Source organism: Rhinolophus hipposideros (genome assembly GCF_964194185.1).
Source record: "Rhinolophus hipposideros genome assembly, chromosome: 7".
NCBI lineage: Eukaryota > Metazoa > Chordata > Mammalia > Chiroptera > Rhinolophidae > Rhinolophus > Rhinolophus hipposideros.
The window spans coordinates 59107117-59127041 of record NC_138053.1 but is presented as its reverse complement, the minus strand read 5'-3'; the positions used below and the strand labels follow the sequence as shown (position 1 = coordinate 59127041).

General features: G+C 35.6%; 1 protein-coding gene across 1 annotated transcript in view; it reads right to left on the bottom strand.

Moving 5' to 3' along the window:
• Positions 1-19925, bottom strand: part of ADAMTS6 (ADAM metallopeptidase with thrombospondin type 1 motif 6) — a 263654-nt gene that overhangs the window by 13018 nt on the left and 230711 nt on the right. Inside the window, exons 22-24 of the mRNA XM_081054061.1 lie at positions 13343-13547; positions 4910-5086; positions 2375-2531 (exon numbers count right to left, since the gene is read on the bottom strand). Coding sequence (XP_080910187.1) covers positions 2375-2531; positions 4910-5086; positions 13343-13547 — 539 coding nt within the window. The remainder of the gene's footprint in view (positions 1-2374; positions 2532-4909; positions 5087-13342; positions 13548-19925) is intronic.

Genomic DNA, 19925 nt, shown 5'->3' with positions numbered 1-19925 from the left:
TGGTTGTTTCCATATCGTGGCTATTGTGAATACCACTGCAATAAACATAGGGCTACATGTATGTTTTGAATTAGTGTTTTGGATTTCTTTGGATCAATACCCATGACTGTAATTTCTGGTTGATAAGGTAATGAAATAAAATATGGAGAATATAATCAATAATGTTGTAAAGATTATGTAGGGTGCCAGATGGGTGCTGCACTTATGGGGGAGGTTCACTTCATAGCTTGTATAGAGGCCTGACCACTGCACTGTACAACAGAAGCTGATGTAGAATAATGTTGACTGTCAACTATAATTAAATATATATATATATATATATATATATATATATATATATATATATATATATATATATATATAAATTATTTTAGGTGATACGCAAAAAGAAAAAGAGTAAATTACAAATAGCATATGAATGTCATTGAAACTGATATACATCTGGGTTCAAATCCTGACTATACTACTTCCTAGTCTTGTAATTTGGGCAAGTCACTATCTCTCTCTGTGCCTGTTTCCTCATCAGGAATATCAACTTTCAGAAGGTTGCTGTCATGGTTATATAATACGCACACAAACAGGTATTTATGTATATGAGACACGTAAGATGGATGATAACTATAAAGGGCCTAACATACTACCCAACATACAGTAGTTTAATATGATAGTTGTATCCTCTCTTCCACCTGAACATTTTATCTTCCAACTCTGACAGAAAAACAGACTTCCAAACCTCTGTGATTGATTGCTAATAATTTACAGTGGATAAAAGTTATTTACTGCAGTCTTATAGAAGACAGATGTATTTATTTAGATCACTTAAAAGAGATAGTTTTACTACGAAAAATACTTGTTTCTCATGGATTTTGAGCCATTCTCAAGAGAAAGCAAGTTAGCTTTCCAGAATGTCCCTTATCAAAGGGACAAAAAAAGAAGCAGATGGCATTAGAACCAGAGATTTTGCAAATTAAAGTTGTGATTTCTTTTTTTAAGGCCATGCTGCTTGCTGTATCATAATAAAGTCCTTTGTCTGTGATCCAGGAGTCTTGTGACTTCTGTCAGCACCCACTGGCAGAGTAAATAACCTGGATTAGCTTGCAAGTGGAGTAAAATCTCAGAACCCCCACAATTCTTAACAAGTGTCATTAAAGTTGTGGTTTTCAATTAATGTAGGATAAGGCTATACTTATTTGAAAGAGTAAATTACAGAATAAGTATATTGTGTTGAGACTCAGATATAAAAACCAGACCATTTGCAATGATGCAAAGTTTCTACATCCTGTCATACAAGATGATTGGTCTTCCTAACAAAATTCCCATGGAAACATTAAAAAATGGGATTTAGGAGGGTGGTAGATGAGGGTAAAGGGGATCCAATATATGGTGATGGAAAGAGAAGTGACTCTGGGTGGTGAATACACAATATGATATATAGGTGATGTATTACAGAATTGTACACCTGAAATCTATGTAAGTTTACTAACAATTGTCACCCCAATAAACTTTAATTAAAAAAATAAAGGATTTAAAGAAAATTCTTCAAACTGGATAAATCTAGTCAAAAGGAATAGATCTCTTTGTAAAAGGTTTATGAACATATCATTTTCATTTGAAAAATAATAAATTATATTCAGGTTAGGTTTTTTTGTTGTTGTTTTTGTGTGTGTTTATTTTTTATTTTTTTTTGCAGAGACCTAGAGCTAGATTTCTTATATAATTTAAATCCATGGCTTCAGATATTTGTGTGTATGTATTTGATCATGACTCAATTTTCACGAGAAGACATTCTGATCTTCCTGCCTATGCCATGTTTATCTCTATACCATAGTTTCTGTTATTGCACCATGCACATAGTAGCATTCAGGAAATTTCAAATGAATGCCTAACTGAATAAATAAAATACATCTATTTAAAGAAGATATAAGAAAATTCAGAATTTGGGTGGGCATCTGCTACTAATAAAGGGATTTCCCAACATATAACGAAGATATTTTAGACCTTGTCCTCCTGCATAAACTACTATATAATTATCTTTTTCTACTTTTCTACTTTGAGAAAATTCTCATTTAAAATGTAAGTAGTTTCATAAAATGTTTGGATGTGACCTTAGAGATTATTCACTCCAATCTCTCATTGTATAGATAAGTAAACTTAGCTCCAGAAAGGTTAAGTGACTTAACAAGGTCAGACAGTTGGTGGAAGAATCAGGAAAAAACTTTGGTTTTCTGCTTACATATCCAATACATAGGCAGCTTTCACAAGTGTTCTATGCAAACTATACTACAACGGTGGTTTTATGAGGCTCTTCAAAACCTGGGAACCAATTTAGGTGCGTCACTGGAAACCACAGGCCCCCTTTCCATGGGAAACTCACCTTCAGTATTGGAAATGGGGGTGCTGTCACATTTGCTTTCGCACTGCTGCATCGATGGAGGCCGAGCAGTTTCCAGACAGTCACTAGACGCCTGCCCAGTATAGGAGAGACACTGCACAGTCCGCATCTGCTGTCCCAGGCCACACTGAGCAGAACACTAAACCCAAGGCAGAGAGAAACAAAACACTGATCTTAACAATTTTGAGGAGGTTAAAAAGATACTATGTCATTTCAAATATCACATATATTAGCATTTAAAGCTTGTATGTAGTGCATCTTGGAGAGGTGCGTGATTATATAGAACTGGTTTGGAAACTCAAGGATCAGTGTTATTACCCTAAAAAATGGAAACAACAAAGTTTGCAGAAGATAACAGATGGAGATTTCTTGGACTATTATGACAACAGTTCAAGGCAGCGCTGGTGAACTCTAATAGGAGTACAATCAGAAAATCCCCATGAAGTAGAATAACCAGAGATTCCAGGGCAGGCACATCACTGTTGCTTGCTGTTTATTATAGGCTTGTGGGCAAACAACATGATAGTCTATTGGTGTGCTCTGAAACTGATCAAAATATTAGTTCAGTGTAACAGCAGGGACTACTGTGGGAGCTGGCAATAAGGCCAGTTTAGAAAAGAAAAAGAGCTTAAATTTAGTACCTCTAGTTTTCTAAGGTATTGTCAGCCACACAAACCTGAGAAGTGGTCTGGTGTTAGCCAATTAGCATGTCTCCCTATGTTTTGTTTTGTTTTGTTTTTGTAAATCTACTCCGGAATCTAGTTATTTCAGGATTGAAGTTTCTCTGAGTGGCGTGGTTTTAACTGGGATTGATCAGCTGTACAGGCTGAAGAATGAAGCGGGGTCTATTCTTTGGGCCTGCCACCCAGAATACTCGAAAGGCTGTGAGCTTTGAGATCAAAGGGTTGAGGAGCAAAGGGGTGCCAAGACAAGCCACCGTGATGTTTACAAGGTAAACAAACCAACGCCCTGTTGGATTTGTTTGCCAAAACTCTAAAAGCACATACAGGACTTGCAAGGACATTCATAGACGCTTTTAAGTTTCTAAATACATAATGGCAAATAAATGTACCATAAAAATGTATTAAAGCATCTTTGCTTTTTCACTGGCTGATTTCAATTTTAGGAAACTGAATTGAAATTGTAAATGTGAAGAAAAGGACTTGACAACATTTAAGGAAATAATCTCAGATTGATAACTGTAAATTTGGTGAAATCACTGACATGCAAAAATTTTCAACTGAACTTTATCTGGCAGTGCATTGCTAGGAAGAGTGTATAAGGAAGGAAATTCTTACCTGGTTTAAATAAAAATTATGAGACCATGTTTGTCCTGATTCTTTAATATTATATCAATTATATATTGTGAAACCGTATACTTCTACAGTGAAACACTTAATTGCATACAATGCTCATGTGTATTCAACTTAAGTACTTTGTCAATTAAAGTATATATGTTATATAAAACCAAATTATTATTTGTTATACAAATGCAAATGTTAATTATTTTATAATCATACTTCTTTTATCTCCCCCAATGTGACAAAGGAGGTCCATAGATACTGCTATACTCTAGCAATATTGAATTTTGGCCAGAACTTTGATAATTACTTCTATGAAATGCCATTTTTAATAAGTAATGGCTGGCACGGAGCACAGACAAAATCATACCACTGTTACCACATGCCATTATAATTTATTTGGATCTCAGATATTAGAAAATGACTAGCTACAGGTTAATTATAAAACCATAGCAAAAGGGCATTGACAGTCTAAACATTTACTTTCTGGAACGTTATTTTTCAATGTAACTTAATAGATTTCTTTTTTGACATTCAAAAGAACAATACCTAATTTTCCTTCTCTCCAAAAATACAAATTTGCTTTTAAAGGATTTAAGGTGGCTTTCAGCAAGATAATTTAATTTAAAAGTAAGTGAAAAAGAAGAAAGAAAAAATAGGAATTGGAACATAAAATGGAAGTGGGTCTAATATAAAATTACATCTCAAAATACAATTCATCGTCACCATCAGAAAAATCCATTGAAGAATAAATATTAATGATATTTCAAAGACTGTCAATCACATTATCAAACTAATTACCCCCCCCCCCCCACACACACACACATCCTTTCTGAGAGATTAAGAGGAATTATTTTTGTGAGTGAGAACATTAAGATACTGGTATTAACTGATTCATTCTTGAATCAGTTGAGAGGGTTGAGACTAGAATCCAAAGGTTTGGTAACTTGTTCAAATCTGGCCATCTAGACTATTTTGCTTTTTAATTTTAGGATAAAAATGTTGGGGAACCAAAGAATAGGAACAAATGAGAGAAACATGGCTAAGGTTTCTGTGCAGCTGCTGCTATTTGTGCATTGTTTCACATGCGTGTCTTATACCTAGATTTCTCTGTGTTGTTACTCATCTCTTGAGCGCTTACAGTGACCCAATCAGGAACCTCAAGTGTCTCAAGGTGCTACTGCTTCAGCAGGAGCCCACAGTCCAATGGCCTTACCTGGCCCCAGTCTCCTGTTACCCAGCGAGGAGGAGGGCAACGACCCAAACTGCAGCGGATGCGGATAGGAGGTTTGTTCTCCTCTGGACATTGTGCAGCTGGGAATGTTTTGGAAAGGTCGCTGCTCTTGCACAGAACAATCCGATGCTTGAATCCTGAACCACATTTGGGAGTGCACTGGAAAGAAAACAAATACTAATGAGTAACAACAGTCTAAAGACAGAGGAAAATTTGAGGAAAGTCTTTCTTAAAGTAAATGTGTGTTTGGGTATACAATACACATACACACTAAATTCTAGGCAAAGTCTTTCAGATATGAAAATTCCTTAAGTTTTTTAGCAGAAGCACTTTTATCTTTTTCCCTAAGGTCTTTATGAAGAGCTAAATCCAAAGTTTGTTTTTCTTGGCTAACTTATTTTCTTCTTTTATTGTGGGTAGGTTTATTCCTCGATTCCTCCCCATCCTTGGCCACGTTCAGCTGTGATAAGATTCCTAATTTTTGGACTGTGGAATCCTTGGTTTCCTACATGCTAGGTGTAGTCTTCAGAAAAGAAGACTGTGGTATTAGTAGACCAAAGACTTTGTCTTTGTGAAGCAAACTTGGGGTTGGTTTACATGTGTTTTTTAGTGCAGTAGCTAAGAATACAGTGATGGTTTATTGCACAGAAAATCTCTGGACTGTTCCTTGTCCTTCAGTGAAACGTAATGACTTTGACTATTCTTTAGTTGAACCCGTCTGTTCTTCATACTAAGAAAAAGGTGATTCTCCGACATCACAAATGCTGTTCTTTACCTCTTCTCCGGGGTTAACTGGTGTGCTCTGTTCTAGAGTCATCTATTTAACATGGTGGCTGACTGAAGTCCCCCATCTGTCTCCTCTGCACGTCTGAACCCTTCCTTAAAATCTGTACTTCCTCTCAGTCAAGTGAAAACTTTACCTTCAACATTTTGAAGCCCTGTTTCTATACTTATCATTTAAAAAACATTTTCAGATCTCCTATAGGAACTACACTACATTAGGGGGGAAGAAGGCATAAAAATGAATAAGACAGTCTTTACACCTTTAGAAGCTCATAGTTTTATGTAGGAGATAGACATGTGAACACAAGGGTTAAGTACCATAAAAGGGAATGTAGAATATATGAATTCTTGTGCCCCTAATCACCATCTGCCTATTTTATAATTATGTATTTAAATGTCTTTTTCATCCCTACAGATTATAAGCTCCTTAAAATTATTTCATTTCTGTTTTATGTTTGTACACCACCCCACCCTGACCCCCAGGATCCAGCACAGGGCTTTGAGTGTGCACTGAATAAATATATATTGTCTTTTATCTGGAAAATGATGGTTTTGGTTTACCATCAGATAAGTCAAGATGTACTAGTTGCGGGATGGGGATGTCTTAATGATTACTATACAACCGAGTGGCTTTGCCCTGGGCAATCCTGGAGCTTGGTGCATGCCATACAAAGAAAGAAAAATATTAACTGGGTGGTTTTTTTTTTAAGGTGAAAATTAAGGATCTCATGAATCCTCTTTATCACAATGAGTGTAATCACAATACATTTTCTCCAAACTATAACAAGTTTAAGATGCATTTTGAATGAGGATAACATTCAGTTCTTTCTAACATGGTTCCAGAAGAGGCTTTAGTTAGGGACTTAGGGCTTAGGAGAGAAATTCCTGATCCCTATTATTCGTTTATATTGCCCGATCTGCATCCTTATTTCCAGCTGCTACTTCACTTTACCCATATAATCAATCACTAGTTCTGTTACACCAACTCATAACTCTCTCTCACATCTGTTGATTTCTCTGTCTTCACTACCACTAACCTTACCGTAGACAACATCGTTACATGTAATATTGCAATGGCTTTCTAACAGGTCTCCTGTTTCTTGCTCTTGCCTCACTCCAATCCACTCTCTAAAGCACACATGCAAGTATATTTTCTTTTGATTAAAAAAAAATCCTTCAATGGCTCACTATTGCCTTCAAGATAAAAATTCAAATCTCCTTACTAACAATTGTCACCCCAATAACTTTAATCAAAAAAAAAAAAATCAAATCTTTAAATATGCTTAGATACCCGGATAGGAAGTTTCTGCTTATCTGTGCAGATTCATCTTTCCATACTAAATAATTTGCAGTATTCCCTACCCAGGCACATAGTTAATGCTGCTGCTGCTGCTATTATGACTACTACAACCATTAATAATAATAATAATAGCAGCTACTGTTTAGTAAACACTGTATATACCAAAGTTATGTTAAGTGCTATAATGTACATAGTCCTCACAAAAATCCCATGAGATGACAATTATTATTCTCTTTTTAAAATAAAGAGCCAACCTTAGAATAAGTGATTGGTAGAAACTCATGCAGCTATTAAATGGCAGACCTAATGCTAACTCCTACTGAGTGTTTCCTGGATGTTAGCCACTATCCCATGTGCTTTGCATATATTATCTCATTTAATCGTCACAACACTATTACTTTGTATTTAACAAGGCAAGACATGCGATCATATCTTGCAATCATGCAATCTGTGGAATGAATAAAGCGCTGATTCAAGTCTCCTGAACGTGCCCCACTTGTATCTGGTCCTCTTGACTTCACACCTCCACTGTACACCAAGGCGAGAAGCCAAAGCCTTTCTTAATGCTTACTATTATTACTGATAATAACACTACTACCTTACACTCCATTAGAGCATCACAGTTCACAAAATACTTTCAAATACATTATTCTTAAACAACTTTTTGATAATTGCTACAGATGAGGAAAGTTGAAGCAACGTAATCAAGGGTAAACAGATAGCAAGTGGTAGAGCTGGACCTAAGACCTAAGTTTTCTGATCCATATATATTAGCTCTTAGCATTGGTAGAAACCAAGCATGAGAACACATACGAAGTATTAATTATCATAAAAAATAAGTTGAGGTAAAGTACAAGAGGATAGCAGGGTACTTCAGACTTCAGGGATACAGGCAGAAACACATAGGATGTATAATGAATTTGGTTTTAGTATTTTGAGGCTATGATTAGTTTTCTGTATTGGGAACATTCATTGAAAAATGCACCTGTGCCATATCCCTCCCGCTTCGTATTTTAAATCCTGGGACATATGTCCCTTGCTTATTCTAATATCTTTCTTCCAGGAGCAAGAAGCTTCAGTTTTTTTATTTGAAGACTATAGTAGTCTTTCATAGGAGCCTATGCAAATATCCTGCTTACAATTAGGGGAGGCAGACAATGCAAGAACTGACAATGCATTTGTGTTTGAGACTTTTCCAGGAAACCAAAGACAGACAGACAGACCAACAGACAGACAGACCAACAGACAAACAAACAAGAAACCCAAGTAAGATTGATAAGAACAGAAGAATAAAAAGAGAAAGCAACACTAATATTTATTATGTCAGACTGTGTTCTAAGTCCTTGGCATGTCATAAACTACCTAACCCTCACAGAACTTCACGAAGTTCTATTTTCACATCCATTTTACAAGTGAGACACTGAAGCACTGAGAGGTGCAAAGAAATCCAGATGGCAGGTTCCTACTGGAATAAAGTTCTGGCAGGTAAGTGTACAAAGACACAAACCTTCTGTGGGACAATGTGCAGTTATATGCAAAGCTAAACATACAACGACGCTAATGAGGTAAGAAACAATGTTAGAAAATTACAGTCCAAACTCCACTAAATAAGCAAAAAATATTCTATCCTATAGCACGAGAAGTAGAGAGATAATCAACTGGATTCTCAAAATAGTGAATGACTAACGACTACATTTGTGCCACATTCTGATTCAATGAATACACCAGCCCTTGAGCCCTGCAGATCAAGCCACAAATATTACATGTCTACAGCCAGAATCTCAAATCTGGTCTCTATAAGTATTGTACTTCTTAAGGGTGATTATAAAGTAGTGAGGGTACGGGGATGCCACTTAGAATAGCTTCGTTCTAAGTAGAACTCTATCCTGAAATTTCTTCTGACCTTATGTCAGAGATGTTCGAGCAGAGACGTCCCACAGTTTGTTTTTATTTTTACTTTTTTCCTCAGCTTTATTTAGCCTACATTTCATCTTTGCCTCTCTTTGGCCTTATGATAAACATGTTCATCTATCTGAGAGCCTCTTTGTCATTTAGCTATCTGAAAAAAAAAGAGAAATTCTAGAAAAACCAAACTGTATCCCTGTTTATGTATATGATAAATGTGCATTAACTTAATTATGAATGCTTCAGAACACTCCTCAGAGATAATAATCGTCGGTCTATAGCCATGTGAAGGGTATACTTTTGTACACTTTTCAAACATACAGTACAATTCATTAGTAATAATCAGAAATTAAACACTTAATTCAGTTAATAAAAAATCATTTTTTACACTAAAGTATAGTTATAAATATTAAAATCCCTTCGAGTCATTCTCACAATAAGCCATTAGATAGCTGGGTGGAAGATATTATTTCAGTGGACAATCGTTTAGTGAAGTTATTTTTATTTATCCTTATTGCAGGCAAATATCTATTTGCCTCTTTTATTTATTATTCAGTATTTCACAGTGATTTAAAGTCTGACCACACCATTTGTGTTTTGTTTTCATCTCAGTGGGATATAGGGGGTGATTTTTGTTAAGAGATGCATCGAGGCTTTTGCTTAATGTTCTATGATTAAGAAACAAAAACAGATTTTTCAGAAGAAAAGTATTTGAAACCACACCAGGGAAAACAATTTGGCTCTCACTTGTAAAGGATAGAAATGTTAAAGTTTTGGGGTTAGACGAAATCCTCTCTGGAGAGGTGGATTTCATTTACTTAGTTATAGCGCCACAGTAGAACCTAGGAGTAAACAAGGTAATATCTACTAACACAAAGCATAGCCCTTTGGGGGTAGAATTCCCCCTATCCTTCTAAAGTAATGCTACCTAAATGTAAGTCCTGTAAAGTCAATTGAGTATGATGCTAGTCATCACTTGTTCAAGAGGAAGTACAAAAAATGGGCCATTTTTAATGGGTACTCTGTGGGAGTCAAAAGAAATTATCCTGATACATCGAAAAATGGTTTAGGATTGCTGGAGCCCATCCACAGTATGCAGAAATGCTTTTAAGAGTTACATGCCAGGAGAGGGCAAAAACAGAAAACGATTTAAGTCCAACATAGCATGGGTGACCCCAAGAGTGAGGCTAAATTATAGGAAATGGGAAAGCCGTGGCTGCATTAGTTTCACAAAGGCTGCCGAACAGCCATTTTCCACCAAGATAATTTAGCTTTTTTTTTTTTCCTTTTGCCACAGCACTGGTAGGTTTTGCTGATGGGGAAAATGAAAAACGGTTCCTGGCTTTGCAACAATGGAAATTTTATATTAGAGCAGCCGGCACAAAAGGAAAAAGGTCAAAGGGTACATTCCTCTTGCAGCAACATGTTTTCACCAGTTGAACCTCACCCTTGTGATTAGCAGAGCTCAGACAGCTGACAGTTGGAAGTGGGGAGAGGGCAGAAAGAGAAGTGTTCATGGGCATGTCAAAAGAACAGTGTGTGAAATGTTTGCAAAAGTAAACTGAAAGAAGTTGAACAGTGCCTGCTCTTCTGTTTGTGTGGACCTCCTCTTTTCATTAGTAGGAGGTGTTCCATTCTTATTGGAAGTCTCCTTGTTCTCACTTTGTTCTCCAGTGCTACTCTGACATTTATTTCACTTAATGTATTTACTTTCACTTATTTTTAACCCATCTAGGGAAGAGGTGGGCTTCCTGGTAAAGTAAGGAAATGAAAGTGTGAGATGGCACCCCTCCAGTGGAAAATAAACAGGCGAGATTGCGTGGGGCAAAATTATCTCTTTCCTCCTGAATAAAGGAGGAAGATGATGGCACAGGTGGTGTCCAACTAGAATTTTTTGAGCCAGCAATGGCGGCATTTCTTGACCTATGCTTACACTAGAATTGCTTTTTCTGCATTGTCTGTGCAGAGACAACAGCAGCTACCCATGCTTTATTGGAGGTTGTCATCCCAACACAGACATTTCATGCCCTCAGCACAACTTCTTTTCTCTAAGCTTTGACTCAACTATCTTGAAGAAGATAGCAGAAATGTAATTAAAAGCTCCCTTAGCTTACACATATTTCTTTAGGCAGCCTCCAGGAATACCTAAGAGCCTCTTAGAGATACTTAAGCAAGTCACTTCTAAGATTGGCTAGATAAGAATCAAAATTCTAGAAGGAGGGTAACTACAACCAATATGTGATTGAATTAGGAAGAAATCCTTAAAATGGTATTTGGAATGGAAACATACAATATACATAAGCTATCTCTCAAGGTGATTATATTTGGTTGTTTTATGTTAAAATAAAAAATATAACAATACAGAAATAGGTAAAAGACCAATGTGAAATGAGTCTGTGCATGATGAGGTTTTGGTGTTTTAGTGGTTGTCAGAAATTTTTTCTAGTTTCTGCTCATGAACTTGTCTACTTTTATCCATTTTTTGTAGAAAGATGATGTGGTATAGAATTCTGTATTTAGGACGTCTTGTTACCTATCACGACTTTATTCAATCTTATCTTTCAGTTATTCTTTAAGATGCTTTTCTCCCATACTTTTTTACCACATGGTCTTTGTGTTTCTGGTCAGTTGTTTCTTTTATCAGAAATACCTTCTCCAGCTTCCCTATTTTCTTCCCTACTTCAAATCCTATACTCCCTCAACATTCAGTTTAACTCCCATCAATTAAAAAGCCTTCTGACCTTACTCCAGGCCATTCTGACCTTCTCAGCTCTGAATTTCTGTATCACTTATATGTTTACACCACACAATCTACCATCTTATTAAACATTGTCTTATATTATTCTCTAGTTGTTTAATGGGTATTTTTTATTTTCCCAAGCTTATAAGATTCTTTCGTATTCTCCATAGTGCCTATCCCAGTGTGTTTAGTAAGACTCAGTTATACTTACTGACTTGACCTGAAAGCCTAACATCATTGAAGCCAGTCATCAGGTCTCCCATTGTGGTTTTCCAATAATAAATTTGTCATTATTATCAAAGACAATTTATGGATTCCATAAGGGTCTCGGGCAATAAATTGCAAGTAAAATTATTATTAGACTAACAGGAGGACAACTCTCTAGAATGTCTATTCTTTATCAATAGGTTTTATCTTTCAAAAGGAATTTAGGAGTTAATCCACCCACTGTTAGGGAACAGAAGAGTTCATACTACTTTCCATAATCACTGAGTGAATAATACCAAGGCTATCTCTACATTTGATTGAAACACAAATAAAAGTTAGGTGGGCAGAATGTAATTACTGAGGCTGGACTATGGCCAGGAAACTTGGGAGAGCACTCCCAATACCTGCCAAAGATTCCATGCATAACAACAACTGGTCAAAATCTCTATTTCCAACTACCATTTTAAACACAGTTCCTCTTTTAGCACCATGCCTCTAGCAAGATAAGGCCGTTCAAGCAGTGAGATTCACAGGGGGAAAAGTGACATCCAGAGGTTCCTAAAGTACTATATTTAATTTGTTGGGGTTTTTTTTGTTTATTTTTTGACAAACTTACGAGGCCTACAGGCAATACCTAAAGGAAGTAGCATGATGTTTAAAAAAACAATGCATCCTGTTTGTTGACTTGGAAGCATGACCTTTAGTTATATAACCAGTTACTCATTTTTCTCAACCAACTCTACAGAAGGATTCAGCTCTTCTTTGGGAAATGTGGAGAATGGCATAGAGTGTGTATGTGTACGTCTAATGCAGAATGAGGAGTCATGAATTTACCTCTTACCTCATTTTATTTAAGACCATTTTGTTGAGGCCTCTGGATTATGTTGGACTCTTTTATACACATGTATGCCTAAAAAACATTATCTTAGCCAGGTCTTCCTCATTGATCGTATAAATGGAGGTAATGATAAAAATATGAATGTGATTTTTTGGAATGTTACAACTTCAACTCCATGTTTCTTTTCCTGATTCAATAAAATCAATTAAATAGATAGATAGATAGATAGATAGATAACAAGTGATAATAAATTGACAGCGATTCATATCTAGAGTTATATAGTTAGGCTGGAACATTACTTGGCAAAAAAGATATAATATGTCACTAATTCTGAGCCTATGATGCTGTTCAAGAATAGTAAAGAAGGGTATAAAACCACTTATATGTACTCACTATAATGTTCTTGCAAATTTACTTTAGGCTTATTTTTAATCAGACTAGTTTCTCGTTGATTTCCCCGACCCAAAAAAAACCCTTACTTCCTGACAAGCAGCAACAAAATACAACATGGCCAAATTCACTGTTGTGTAGTCCTTACTTGTTGAGTTCTAAGATGCTCACATGTTCAGGTGTCCTTAATATTAAATGCTTTGGTATTGATAGTTAAGATATCTCAAAACATACAGCCTCAGATTTCCTTACTTCTGACCAGTCCAAAGCCACCCACTGAGGTGGACATGACTGGTTGTTGCAGGACTCTTTCTCAATAGGCCGGTGTGTTAAACAACCACTGTAGTCCAGTGTCTCCTCCTCGGAAGGGCCAATCTTCCTGATGCAGAGCACTGCCCTTGTACGCATTCCACCGTCACAAGTCTTGCTACACTGCAACCAGTCCCCAATGAACCACCTGCAGCAGGAAGTGGAAGAAACACAGAAAAGCATTTCCTCAGTGCAGCCAGAGATTTTCAGCTGAGTGAAGAAACTTTTATCAATAAACTACATCCTTTTCCTAGAAGAACGGACATTTCAGAGTTGGTTGATGTGACAAATGACAAATGGAAAAACTGCTAAGGAAAAGATAACTCATTGTCAGTTGCCTTCTAAAGTGTAATGCATGGGCTTCAGAGCAGGCAGAACCATGTTCAAGTAAGTATTGCACTACCTATCTTTAAAACTTTTTGATATTTCTCCTTTTTTTATTACTTTCTAAAGTGAGGATAACAATATCAATCTTGAGATTGTCATGAAGATTAAGTAAGGTAATATATATGAAGCTGCCAGTCATGTGCTGGGAAATATTTAAAGACTAGATTGTCATGGGAGGGAGCCCTGACTTGTTGCATTTGCCAATTTTTGTGGGGTAAATACCTCATTATGACCAATTTCAAGCTACCTCCTTCACATACTAAACATGAACAAGAGAAGATAGGCTATTAATAGGGTCTCAGGTGCCAGTACCAGCTGGCTTCAGCACACCATTGAGAGCTTCTAAAAGAGTGTTTGACATACAACAAACAGTAGCTACCTTATTACTAAATTGAGGCAAGTTCTGCCACAATTGAGGATTTTGTGCTAAAACCACACTACAGGATCTAGGGCTGTTTTTCATTCCCAGAAATGAACGTCATACTTTGCAGAAGATAGAAGGCCTTTAACTGTCCTTACAGGGGCAGAGAAGGCCCAGGTAGTCATCCTGAAGACATGGGACTCTTAAAACACTTGCAGCAAGAGCAGAGCCTTGAGCCAGCTCTGTGAAAACATGGAAATCCCTTGCTTTGACCCCTTCACTCTTAAAAAACAGCTTCTGTACAGCTAATGCAGGAAGAAACTAAAATGTCTTAATAAAATGAACATGTCTCACATTTATAGTATATCACTCCTTTTCCTAAAGTCCTCAATGAACTTATATATATATATATATATATATATATATTTCAGAATTTGTTGTTGTTGTTGTTGTTTTTTGTTGTGTGTGTGTGTGTGTGCGTTTGTAAAATACTTCTGTACAACTCACTCTTTTGGGAACATTAATTAGTCCATGGGGTGTAAATTATGATCCAAACAAGCCTAGTGAGAATATGGCTTTAGAATTTTTATATCTCGATTAGAGCAAAGAGGACCCTTTCCTTTCTGGTCACAAAGGTGGATAAAGATATACAACATGCTGGTGGCCACAGCCCCTGTCAAGTGGCATTAGCTGATTTGAAATCATACAGAGGAACTAGAGGCCTGATGGAATCTGTATCCTTGAGTCTAGCCATTCCTCAAGCTACGTCCACTCTCACCATTTTCTCAGCTTTTTATATAAAACAAGAAATCCTCTAATGTGCAGAAAGTAGCTGAAGTTAAAGTTGTGTTATTTCCAACCAGAGTCCTGGCTGACATATCACTGTACTTAATTTAATAAATATATGCAGAATGCCTACTATGCTCAAGGCATTGTGCTTTGCTTTACAGAAGAAAGTAAAACCCAGTGTTAGGAAAATGGTTCTCCAAAATCATGAGAAGAACAATAATGGAACTAGGACTAGATCCCCCACCATTGCTATTTCCACTATATTTCACTTTTAACACTGCTAAGTAGTAGGATCTAGGTCACAAGCATGAGGTCACAAGACATTTTCTTCAACCCATGATCATAAATCATGCAACTATCCCCAGTGGATATGGTCATGCTCTTGGGTGAGAGACTATCCAGAGAGAGGAGTATGAAAGCTTAAGAACAAATTGTGCCATGGGACAATTTGGGAGATAGTGCACATATTTGGGAGACAGTATGTGGGAGATAGTGCCTTTGTGAAGTCAGAATACTAGTAGCCTAAATTTGAGCCTGATTTAGCTAAATAAGCTACAAAGGGTTCTGTTCATTGTTATTTGTCTCATCTTTACTTATAGAGGGAAACCAGTATTTGGAAACATCGTAATTAACCAATTTCTTAAAATTAAAAAATATCTTGTCAAAAATCTAAAACTTTTCAATACAAAATTCATTTAAAGAATAATAATTTAATGCTGAATTTTAAAAATCTGACATCCATATTTTTTTCTAAGTCATTTTCCAGAGGAGATTTAAAGTGATTTTCATATTCTTTCTGTTTTGTTTTCCACAGATGAACATGATCTGAGTTGTTAGTACCATTTTTGGTCAAGAAAAAAAATGTGTACTGAGAATAATAACTTGCATGCCAGCCATAGTGAAACTGATTCAATTCACAACAGTGATTTCATCACCGAGATTAGAGGATAAAACAGAAATGTGTGTAACTCAGCCACAAAAAGTTCAGTCATACCACCTCCAGCCATGATCTCATTAGGTCTCATAATGCAAGAGGGATGGAGGCCGTCAAATTAAACACAGGTGCCCAGAGTAACAGCGGTGATTCAGGAGGTGTTGCTGTTCTTTGCTGCACGAGGTCAGGGCCACCTCCGCCTTTTTATACTTTGTCCTCTCTTTTATCGCCAACCATCTCTTAGCCTAGATGTATCACTTTAGCATTTAACTTGGAAGGTCTGAAAGTAAAAGTATTAACCACCCTCCCAATTTCCCTTCTGACTGTACCTCTGACTTCAGGCTTCACAGTTAGTTCCTGTTGCATCTTTATTGCTCAGCAAATCATCCCTTCCCACGTCCCTCTAAAGGATTAAATCACACTCTATTATTTAAATAGTTTTGCAATTTTACCACTGCATCAACTTGTCTCAGTTTCTCCCCTCCTCTGTCCAGTTTAAGACAGACTGCTTCCTTTACCTTCATTCTCCATGTATTTGACCCTTTGATGACATTCTCCCTATTTCTCTTTTTTTTCCTTCCTCTAGGTTCTGTGGTAAAAATATGAACACAAAAATTCTCACTGGGAGTATCACTTGCTGAATTGTTATAGTCTGAACAATACCAGGGCTGTTTCTTTCTGAGCTGAAGACCTGGTGATCAAATTGTCTTCACCCTCACGTGTGCCTTTATATCCATTAGACGCTAACAATTAGTAGGATTCATGTTTGAGTGTTTGAAATAAGAGCAGCTTGGTGCAGCCTATGTAATTTGATATGCAGTATCTGTACATTAATAAGACAAATATTGGGAGGAGGGAATAAGACAGACACTATAAAAATTTTTGCCGAACCTAGGTTAACCAGAATATTTTTGAAGAACCCATCATAAAACCAGAATATTATTTCCCCTTTTTAACTTAAAGGGAAATGGCAGTGCATATGAAAATAAACTGATATTAGATATTGGGATTTTGTGTGTGTGTGTGTGTTTGTGAAAGAGAGAGAGAGAGAGAGAGAGAGAGAGAGAGAGAGAGAGAGAGAGAGAGAGAGAGAGAGACTGAGAAGAGAGACTGATTGAGAGATTGAGATAGATACTGAAATTTCCCAGCTTTTGTCCCAGAATCAAAGGTGTAATTGTCAACCTTTTTTATAAATATCACATGGCAAAAAAAAAATCCTCAGAATTTGACAATAACATTTTTACTCAGAGACTCAAGTATCTAACCTATTGACTAGTTACTAAAATACCAAAACTTTCCTAAGTTTTAAAATAGTTTTCAGAAAAATTTTCAAAACAAAAAGTTGGTCAGAAAAAAGAAAAATCTGCTCATTCCTCAGCTAATTGGAAAGTGAAATTAATATTCAGTGGAAGCCTCTATCACCTAAATATTCCATAGTTGAGATTTTTCTAAATTAAAACAACAACAATGTAATAAACATCTCTGAAAGTGGCAATTGAGAATGTGTTAAGAAACAAAATTCAAAGTATTAAAGTACCAACAGGCATTTGATTTGTAACTTACAAAGTTAGTGATGTCTGGTATAATAGGAAAAACATTACTGGAGATCTGCATGCCCTCATCTGTAAAACAATGGGAGTTGGCTTTCATGATTTCTATGCATCTTCTAAGGTCTTAAATTTTGGAGTGTTATAGAGGACTCTGATGAATCTTTTTCTAAACTTAAAACAATAGATTATAGTTGTTGATGGGTGAGGTGCAATGACTCAACATAATTGTTAAACAGTATATCATAAAAGGTATCATTAAATTAAACCTAACCCCTGGGTAAAAATCTCTCCCCAGTCTGAGTATCCTTTAGCACTTTTGCTTAAAATTCTCTAATTGTACTTTACATATTTTGCCATTTACTATGGTCATTTTTATATGTATTTGCCCAATTAAATTTTTCTTAGGTAAAGGAACCATTTCTCCCATCCACAGTGCCTTCCACATTGCAGATACTTAAAAAATGTCTTTTCATTTTTGATCACAGGATTAGCATAGGGTATAGTACTCCATTGTTTCCACCTTTCTGATTTTCACAAATTCAAACACCAAAGTATCATACAGGGATAATATTCAGTATCCAAGGTTTCTTCACGTGAGGTCATATATAGAAATAGTCTTGCTATTAAAAGACAACATGCTCAAAACTGAACTCTTGGCCTTTCTCTTTGGATTCCAACTCAGCATTACTTCCTTTTCTGATGGTGGGGCTTCCTATCAGTCATGTTTCCTATCAGTCATGCTTCCTATCAGTCATGCTCTTTAATATCAACTCCTCCCTTTTTTTTTTTTGTCAATTTTTTTCAGCCTATGTCATAAATCCCACCATTTTTATTCAATGTCTGTAGAATTCTTGTTTTATTCCTGTCCCTAGTCACCTCACCATCTTGACTACCATACTCTTTCTTATAAAAGAGTTGCTGCTCTGAGCACATTAATTTTCCCCAGCAAGGCTTCCACTGGTCCTTTAAGATCTTCCAAATAAATATTATTATTTTTCTACCAATGCCTCTTTTGTCTATTCTTTCTAGTCCTCTGTCATTTTCTTTATAAAACACAAGGATTCATCTTACAGCCTTCCATTTTTCTATATTCTACCTAGAAAGTCTCCAATATGACTAAAAGACATTTGAAATATTTCATTATTTGAAAAGATATTTTCTGATAAATACCATTTAGGATTTTAAATGGATGGTATTGGAAAAACAATAATATCTGAAGATAAATATAGATCTTTTCCTCAAAGCAGACAAATATATTTAAAATAGATTGAAGTGTACATTGAAAAAAGAAACTTTGAAAGCGTAATCTTAGAGTGGGTAAAGGCTTCCTAGACATACCAATGAAAGAACGAAAGTTTGATTGTTTGTCTATATAATATTTTAAAATTCTTATAAGTAAAAATAGATTATAACATCATAAATAGTTTCAAAAATATATGACAAACTAGGAAAATATATTTGGAACACAGATAAAAGAGTTAATATTCTTTACACATTAAGAGTTAATACAAATCAATAACAAAATGATAAATACTTTAATAAAAAATGGGATAGGCCATGAAGATGAGAAGCAAAACAGAAGTAATACAAATAGCCACTGGACATAATTTTTAAATGTTCAGGCTCATCGGTAATCCAAAGTATACTAAATAAAAGATAATTAGATATTAAGGCTTTTTCCCCCTATAAAATTGTTTTTAAAGTAATAATAGCCAGTGTTGTTCAGCTCAGGGAAATGACATTCTTACATACTGTTAGTGGGAGTATACATTCCTATGTTCTCTCTGGAGACCAGTTTGACAATGTGGCTCAAAAACTAAAATATACTTCCAAAATATATTTCCATTTGAACCAGAAATTCTATTCCTGTGCATTTAGTATAAGGACGTAATTATAGAGAACCAAGTTTTAGTAGCAAAAATGGTTAACGCTGTGATATCGTTAGAGGTCAAAAGCTAAAACACAGCCAAAATTGTTCAACAGTGGAAAGCCAATTTAAATAAATAATGACAAATTTACTAAATGTTGTAGAAGATATTTAATGTTTAAAATACATTGAGAACTGAACACAAAGCATCATAAGTAGTATAATACAATTTTGTTATATATACATGCCTATGTAGACATAGAAAAATAAATTAGAAATATATATATCAAAATATTAACAGTGGCATTACAGTTATCATAGGTGTTTTATTTTATTCTTTTTCCTTACCTGCTTTTAAAAAAATGTATGCTTTAATATGTATTACAAAAAACAAATCTGAGAAAAACCTATCTCGTTTCCTATCTTCCTCACTCATTTAAAGTCTTACTGAATTCAGTCGTCTTTCTATGATTTTTATCTCTATAATATCAGTGTCTACTGGGAATCTTATTATATACGACATTCCCTTTTTCATAGACTGAATTCAAAGTAATAGAGGAAAAATTTTAAAAGAACTAAGAAAACATGGACTAATAAAGAGTACTATTTTAAATATATTTCTTTAGCTCTTTCCAAGA